This window comes from Atta cephalotes (genome assembly GCF_000143395.1).
Source record: "Atta cephalotes unplaced genomic scaffold scaffold00065, whole genome shotgun sequence".
Classification (NCBI taxonomy): Eukaryota; Metazoa; Arthropoda; class Insecta; order Hymenoptera; family Formicidae; genus Atta; species Atta cephalotes.
In genome coordinates this window covers 157,435-166,699 of record NW_012130129.1, presented here as the reverse complement: position 1 = coordinate 166,699, position 9,265 = coordinate 157,435, and the positions used below count along the sequence as shown (strand labels likewise).

Genomic DNA, 9,265 nt, shown 5'->3' with positions numbered 1-9,265 from the left:
GTTGTTGTTGTTGTTAGTGTGTGTTGTTGTGTGTGTGTGTGTGTGTGTGTGTGTGTGTGTGTGTGTGTGTGTGTGTGTGCGCGCGTGTGTGTGCGCGCGTGTGTGTGCGTGTGTGTGTGTGTGTGTGTGTGCGCGCGCGTGCACGCGTGAGCAAGAGAGAGAGAAAGAATATATGAGTTAAAGCGGTCTTGAGAATTCTGGACCGCAGGGAATTCTCGAGAGCGTCAACCCACGCTGGTCGTCGTATGCAACGGGAAACGATGACGTTGGCTGATCTCGAAGCCATCCATCGATCGCGGGTCGGCGGTCGACGCTTAGCGCACAGTCGGGACCGACCGACTTTATGAGTTATAAGTCGGCCATCTTGCGAGAGCCATCACATATTCACGTGCGCACATATGCGATGCACCGGCAATATGTAAGTGCCACATTCTGTTCTGGTGCACGTACAGTCCCGGCCGAAAGCCGCTGGCTCTTCATATGAGCTCCCCCCATCCTCGTGCGAGCACACATATCGCGAGAAGTTCATTCGTTTATCGCGATTCCGACTGACGTAACCGCCACTGCTCGGCAAAGGCTTCTAATTCACGTTGTATCGAACGATGATCGCGGCAGCGCGGCGCGATCAGCGGATTCCCGACAAATCGCCGGAAGAATATACGCCCACGTGTTTGTCGCCATTTCATTTTTTTTCTTCGGAGTAAATTCAATGTAATTTGATCTATTAGCAGTCTGAGCAGCAGTGTTGCCGATTAGAACTCTACATTTATAAGAGTAGCGCAAATGCCATGTCTGACTGCCATGTTTGACCTAATAACTATATTCATATTAAAGAATTACTAAACGCTTATTGGACAATAGACCAATTAGAGAAATGGAGATCAAAATTAGCCAATAGGAAAACGTGGAGGGAAAGCAACCAATAAGAAATTGATTATTGGCATCAAGAAATAAAAGCAAAAGATGCGTTATTTTTTTTTATAAAAATAGAACTCTATAACTGATGTTTCACTTTTTGAGGAACCATATCCGATATTATAATTGTTATAAATGTCCACAAATATGTTAATTATACTTCTTTCACACCTTAATAATGAGTAACAGTTTGATAATAATAATAATTATCAAAAACGCGATAACAGCGTCGATCGATAACTCTGGCGGCAAATGAGGCACGGAATTAATACCCGGCCAAATTCGATCGCGAATATCGACCAATTACGATCAATGATCAATCCTACAGCAATCTCAAATTTGCCAATTCATGCATTCTGATCCATCTAACAATTTCGTTAGATCAACGATTTTAACAATCTATTCATTCGCTATTCATATCGCTATTCGATAATGAATTTAATAAATATCCAGAATCATAATACTGATATTAATTAGAGTAATAATATGATGATGTTTAAAATAATTCTTGCAAAATGTTTAAAAATTGCTGCATTATATTTTATACATTGAGATTTTATGGATCACTTTATTCGATCGAATATAAATCGTTGAATTTTGGAGGTCACTTACCTTGAGCTTGCTGGCCAACGTTCGGGTTGAGGAACGTGGGCGGCAGTTGCCTGCTGACCGATTTCGCCAGTTCACCTCCCGCCAGCCCATAGATTGCTAGAAGTTCTTGCATCGTTGACTCTGCGTACTCCCTCATGCCTTCGAAGGGCTTCCGCTCTTCGATCTCGACTTCGCCATCGACATCGTTGCCCCGCTCATCTTCGAATTGGATATCCTGATCGTCCAAACGAGACGAGTCTGCATCCAAGACGCCGCTCCCGCTTCTATCCGATGAATCGGAGTTTGGGCTTCTCGCCTGGATATATTCGAGAACAAACATTTTGTTAAGGACGTGTATGTGTCATGTAATAAAAAATTAAAACATATAAAAATTTCGTAAATTGTTATTATTATGTCTAATATTTGTGTAAAATTGTGTTTTGTAATACTTATTTGTGAATTTGATGAGAAAGCATTACAAATTAAATCAATCATTTTTTTAATAAAATTCTACTAAATATTTATGCAAACGTTCATTATGTACTCATTTATTCATTTAAAAGTTATTTACTTAAAACTACAACAGAATATCTTTATTGCGCTACATAAATCATTATAAGCCAAATTATTTGTTTTGTTCTTTGCAGTTGATTTCAGACGTATTTATGACAAAATTTTTTTAGATTGATTTTTTTTAATCTGATTTTTTGGTTAATATATTTTAGCTAATATTTTACAACTAATATGCTCAAATAAATAAAATCAGAAAGCAAGGATCAGTTGATCGCAACTTACTTCTGTACCGGGGGAGTAAAACTTCTGCGACCTCAGCTGCTCGAGGATGAACTTATGCCTGAGAGAGTCCGCGCTATCGTCGTCGGCCTCGGAGGACGGTGGTCTCGTAGTGACCGAGAGGTCCATCGGACTGGCCTCGTTGTTATTTAGTCTCTGCTTCGATCTTTCGTCGACCGGCAACAACATTGTTTTCCTCTCGTACTCGAGGATCTCGCTGGAACTCTCCTCAACGACCTCCGGTTCGTCGTCGTCTCTCTCGGATTCGTCGGATATCTCCGCCATCCGGCTGCTTATGGGCTTGAAGTTTTTCCGCTTGTTCCGCGGCTTGCTCTGGATGCTGCTGGTGATCTGCAACTGGGCCTGAGCCTCGTACTGGGAGTCGCTGTCCTGATCGGCGGCGCCCCGTCGGGTCGTCGCGTAGTTGTAGACCGAGTCGGAAAGCATCTCCGCTGATGAAAGATGAAATTCATTCGATTGCTGTCTTGTTTGGATAAGCTGCTATAATCCTATCGTTCCATTTCTCAACCGACATTAATGGCATGTGCGCAAGAACCGAGCGAATCTGATCTCAAGCTGTTTTTCGCCTCATTTTTACATCCGTTAGTCTCTCAAATAAATTCCGGTATGTCGGATGAGAATAAAGACAATCTGGATGAGCAATGTATCTCGATACTTATATTACGAAGGTAGAGGCGACAATAGTCACTAATTTCGCATAACGAATGCTTCGGCGTTTCAAGGCGATGCCGCGTAGCGCGTTTCTCGCTTCGTTTCTCATATCGCAGTTAATAGATATCAACTTTTAGCGTCAATTACAATCTCGCGAACTCGGATGCTAAATGCACAATTCTTCTTGGAACATCGATGGTGCGATATAAACGATAATTCCATAAAATTAATGCCGCGATTCATATATTTGCAATGCGGCACTTAAGTTACTTTCACTTGTTAGACTCAAATGATCGGTCTGTGATTCATGTAGAATTATTTCTTAATGCAAATGCAGAAAATCGTTGGTTATGACAATAATAATATAATAACGGATTCTTTCTCGAGCTCAATATTCCAAATGAGGAAGATACATTCGCTGTTGTTTAGATTATTATTATTAAAGTTATTAAAATTATTTCTAATGCTTTAATGACTTTTAAGCACTTCATGATAAAAAGATAAATTTATTATTATTATAATGTATTTTATGTAGAACAAATCCATATGAGAAAGATACATTCGTGCAATTGTTGCTTAAAATCTTAATGCTTTGATGACTTTTTAAAGCATTTCGTGATAAATATAAGAAATTTATTATTATATGAGTAGCCGATATATAAAAATTGCTATATCCAAAAATTAAAAAAATGAGATATTTGAATCCCTTAGTTTCTTAGTTATGAATTGAACATTTTAAAAATGTAATGAGATAATTACAAACTCTATATAAAATCAAGAGAAAAAAAGTAAATTTAATTATAAAAGAAGGTATGTTTCCAATTATTAATCTCTTGCAAGTTACAATCATCAGTCATATTTGATAAAAATAATAAACATTTTGTCAAAATTAAATAAAATCTTTCCTTTAACTGCAAAACCAGTCAAGTGCGCTTTAATAAATAGAAATTATACTTTTCATGCATACACGTTGTTAACTAAAACTAAAATAAATTTTTCTTAATTAAAAAAAATGGTTTCGTTGATAGTTTGAATGAGAAAAATTATACAAGTTTTTCGCTATTGCAAAAAAAAATGTCAAGTGGAGATAACAATTTTTATCAATGGGCTACTAATATATTTTGCGTAGAACGAATCTAACATCTAATTGGCTCGAGAACGCAAGTGTTTTACCGGGGCCATATGGGCTGGTTACGGCGGACATCTCGAACCTCGCGAACCAGCCAGCTTCTCACCGCATCCTGGAACAAAATGCAAAATAATATTCAATTCGAATTCCGGTCAGCCTAACATACCGATCTGCTTCTCACGTCTGCTCTGACATGTGAGAATGATTTGCGAGGAGTGGCACTGCTTTCTGATGCGTACAGATATTATACTATCTTCGGACAAAAGAGAATCATCGCTGTAAGAATCAATTTCGATTCATTACGAGGTAATTCCCGGCCGCGAAATGCACGATCAATTTAGTCGCGAATAAAATCGACGACTTGTTCTGAGTCTCGACGATACACTCACCGACGATGTTTTCGAGTCTGTACTAGACTCAAGGAGGGAGCAATGTAAAGGAATCGCGAAAACGAGGCGAAAACAAAGGCACGTCGCCGTAACAAAAGCTACAGTGATATACGAGCGCTGGTGCTGGTCTCGCTCGCGCTGCCAGTCTTGGGCGACCGACCGGGCTGGCGCGATAACGCGCGAGTGCACGACAATTCGTTTCTCGGTTATTGGAATGCAGACCTTTAAGCCCATTACACGCTGTCGTGTCGCACGGCGGCAACGGTACGCCGAAGAAGAGAGAGAGAGAGAGAGAGAGAGAAAGAGAGAAGAAGAGTGACAGAAGAAAAGACATGAAGGAGAGAAGACGGTCGACGAAGAGAAAGAAAAAAAAAATGAGAAATGAGAGAGAAACAATAAAAGGATGTGCAGGCGGCGTGATAAGCACATTAACGTCCGACCAATCGAAAGGGTTTATCTCAGAGGGGTTATACTCGCACTAACTGTCATTTCATGGCCTTATGGCTCTCGGGTTTGGTTCTCTCGCAATGAGAAACGGCGGAATGGAATTTCAATCCGTTGGAAAATGACTTCTTACCCCCTTCTGCCGGCATGCTCGCCGCTGCCGTTCATTGCGCGATCGTCTACATCGCACACGTATGGCCGTTTGCCTTTTTTGGCGTGGAGGTTTGACCCCGACGCGATGTCGGACCGCATCCTTCAGGAAACCCGTCGCGAGATGAGTAGCCGATGGGTAGTCGTATTCACCGCGGCGGTGTGTCTTTTATTAATATCACGTTTAATCGTGACTCATGTGGGAAGAATGGCTGTCCCAATGACGAAATTTCTTATTTAATCCTTAACTGTAGCTATGAAAATTATATCTAAATTCTAAAGCGTCCTATTTAAAGTATAGAATGTGCAAGTGACAATGTTTACAGCGATATATGTATGGAGAGAACGATTTTATTAAAATATATAAAAATTTAGCTAGATACAATAAATTTTATTGATTTATTAAAATAATTATATAGGATGTTCAAACTGGTTGATACAAAAAATCGATACTTTTTGCAGCATTGTCATTATGTTTGAGTTTTCTACATCTTTATTTGGTTGTTCCATAAAATAAAATTATTTAAATTCTTAAATACTTTAGCAAAATCATTTTCTCCATAAAAAGGTTCAAAGTTTTTATGCCTACAGTTTACAGAGTAGTACTCAGTTTACCTCATAGTACTAATTGTACAGATGATACAACCTATCTAAAATTTTAATCTTATAATATTAATTGTATAGATGGTACCCATTTAAAATTTTAGCTTTCTAAATGACGTGTTGCTATAGTTGAAAGTTAAATTAAAATGCATCGTACAAATAAATAACAAAATTTAAACTTGGCAATTACGCGATAAGACACATCGCGATGTCATGGTCTCCGAATGATAATCGCCGATCGATCGCGAATCGCGATGAGCTAATGAGCCGAGTCGTAAATAATTAACCTTTAATAGAGAAACCATTCCAGGACTGTCGAATCGATGCGCGGATCGACGACACGCGCCGTAATTCCAACCTGTCGTGCCGATCACGGTTGATGTACGAGGGCTTTCTATTGCCTCCTCGATCAAGGCGCAAATTGTGTTGCGCATTGCTCGCACGACAGACCGCTATTCAGACCGGTAACCAACCGGTCCTCGAAAGATCAGCCTGAGCTTGCTACCGTCTCGACTGACGCTTGTCTGCAATGTCAATGAGAAAATCATCTTGAAAGACATACGTACCCGTATTTGCAAAACTGAGTTTTTAATTCTAATCTTTAGAAAACAGAGAATTGTTTTTAAAATCTAGCAGATTTTCCTTAAATAAGATTTATAATTCATTATTTTTCATTATATTCTTCGTCTCAAAATATGACACTGTTTCAGCGCCATTATAGTGACTTCCTCGTTTTATAAAGATTAAATCTCAATAAATTATAATCATTGCACGAATGTATGTATTAATAATTAATATTTAATTCTCGGTAATTTTTTTAAAATTCTCTGTGCAAAATTAACGAGGCATCTACTGTAAACCCATTCAATTATAAATTGTCCATCTTGAAGAGAAAACATTTCTGATATAAACATATAATAAATAAAATATATATCGAATGCATCTATCTCATATCTCGTCGAACATAATATGTACTAAAGATAGTTAAAAAGCCGAAACATGTATATGAGATAAAAAAATTAGAAAATGATATAACAGTAGCTGTGTTCAGCAAAAGAGATAACTTTGCAACTGTTGTAAGATCCTTCACAGTACTGTCTGATTTGTAGTTGAAACCAATGTTTTCATGCCTAGTGATTTTTTTTTAATGGAAGTAGAAAAAAGATGTAAACATATATAGATAGAATAGATGTAAACATCGATCCCCATCAATGCCTGGAATTACATATCTTAGACAGCATTGTTTTAGAGATTAGTTTTTACATTTAGATCCAGTGAAAAACTAAGAGTAAGAATCAATTACATTAAACATCTTACAGTTGCAAAGCTGCTTTTTCCCCTGAACGCAGCTCATGTTTTTCTATTTTTTATTCTTATCTCATTCTAATCGTTATTTCAATTTTAATGTCGATAGAACGAAAACAAGTATGGGCGAATTACCAGTATGCAACAGAATTCCGTCACAACATATTCCTAGCCATTGTTACTTTCACCTTGCGTCTCGGCACATCGGCCCATCGACGGATCTACAGATTTAAGCAGAAAGATCTGTGCGAATAATCGCAAGTAGGGTCGGTCGAAGTCGAGCGCGCCCTCCGATTGGCGCGAGCGCGTTAGGCGTAGCCGCGAGAATATACGCGCTGGCGGCTCAGCGACGAGCGGGGATGTTCAGTGTGTACGATCGGACGATATGTCCGAGTGCCCGCGAGGAAGGAGCGCGAGCTCCTTTTTTCGCCGGCTATACAGAAGGGATAATTAACATCTGTTACAGTACCTATAGCGCGCGGGCCGCCCCGTTTCACCCCACCATGCGGCACACGGGGCGGACCTTGAATACATTATCACCCTCTCTGTACGTGCAAGCTACACGCACGCACGCATACACATGTGCACACGTGCACCAAAATCATCGAATCGCAGTGCTCGCGATCAACCGTGAAACGAAAGAAAACTTTTATCTCCGCTCGGTCTGTTGTCCCCGCATACATTCGTCGGAGATCTAACGATCTCTCCGTTGCGAGTTGCGAATTACCCTTAGTGGCTTAGTATACCAATACGATTAGGTCATTCGTGTCCTGAGCGTTTCTTTTCTTTGAAATGGAACATGGGCGTATCCTCCTGGAGTTTCAGTCAGAGAGTGGAATGGAAGGGCAAAAATTTATATACAAAACTTATTAAAATAAACAAATGTATTCATAGTCGGTTCTCATATTTAAGATTACCTTAAGTACAATTTTCAGACACCAATCAGAAAGCATTAACATTTTAAGATATTAATTAAGACGATCATAAAATAAAAACCGTTTATAAATCAACTACAGTTTTAAAACCGCAAATGTGAATACAAAATGAATACACTGAGTAATGAAAGCTAATGGTCTAAGCTAGATTTTAGTTTGTGTGAAAATAATTATTAAAATACTTAAATATTAAAGTCAATTTTCAGTGAACTTTTTTATGAATAACACATGAGCTACACATTTGACAATGTTTAACTTTTCATCGTAAAAATGATTTTCATAATTTGTTTTTCCTTGCCAAAATTTAGAAGGTCACACTCACCGTACCAGAAACATTTAACTAAATAATGTCTTTAAGGTCACAAAAAAATGTAAGTAAGACATAAGCAGTAAGCAATTGGCCAATCACAATGTAAAACGTAAGGCAACAATGTAAGCAGTAGTAAATCGATTTGATTATCTATTACTTACATCTCACTGTTTACATTTTTTGTATACCACAATCTTTATTCTTTCCGTTTTTAATACATTGCAAATATTTTTTGAAGATTTTAAAATATATATATAATAATTATTTAATGATTTTTATATATTTGTAAAAGTTAATAAAATTAACCTGGGACCTGAACAATCCATCGTATGTAATAAATGCTCAGAAAATCATGTGTAAGAATTAAATTGAACAGAGCTTTATCCTATCTATCCTTCCTGATGATCTCAAATGAGAAATTCATTATGAGTCATAGATAAGAGCTTGTCAGTAGTATTTCATTTTAAATTAAAATTTGCGAGCAAAAATTTCATCCTCTCTTTGAAAAGTTCCTTGTCCTCCCAATTCCATTGTACCGTTTGCGTCATCGCTCGACCTCACACACAGCGGAAAGGTCGATATCGACAGATTTTTAAAATTCCCGAACGTTGGCCTAAATACTCGAGATGCCAGATCTGAAGTTACCAAAAGTCCGACCGAAAGAGACCGAAGGCGATGATGCGCCATTCCGGGAAATCTTCGATTTCTATTGTCTTCTTTTCTTTAGCGCGATGAACGCGGTCGCTGGTAAGCAAATTGAAATACAAAGTTAGGAGAATACGTGACAAGGAAGTTTGCTTATATTAAATGCCTGTTGAATTACTTTGCAAAACAAATTGCTCTGTGAACTCCCGGCGATGGTAATATGTATATTGAGAAGTGTTTCATGTAATTATGAAAAATGGTTGCAAATGAGAACGCGTTACGCATCGGTGATACATTCGTGAGTTTAAACCGATGATTGAATTGAGAAAAAATTATGGAATGCCGGCATCATCTCACGATAATTAAGATATTTACAATTCTGTAA

General features: G+C 38.3%; 1 protein-coding gene across 1 annotated transcript in view; it reads right to left on the bottom strand.

Moving 5' to 3' along the window:
• LOC105623820 (zinc finger protein castor homolog 1-like) overlaps nucleotides 1–4,174 on the bottom strand; it is a 55,822-nt gene extending 51,648 nt beyond the window's left edge. The window contains exons 1-3 of the mRNA XM_012205196.1: nucleotides 4,144–4,174; nucleotides 2,302–2,750; nucleotides 1,528–1,822 (exon numbers count right to left, since the gene is read on the bottom strand). Coding sequence (XP_012060586.1) covers nucleotides 1,528–1,822; nucleotides 2,302–2,750; nucleotides 4,144–4,174 — 775 coding nt within the window. The remainder of the gene's footprint in view (nucleotides 1–1,527; nucleotides 1,823–2,301; nucleotides 2,751–4,143) is intronic.
• Between the last annotated feature and the right edge of the window lie 5,091 nt (nucleotides 4,175–9,265).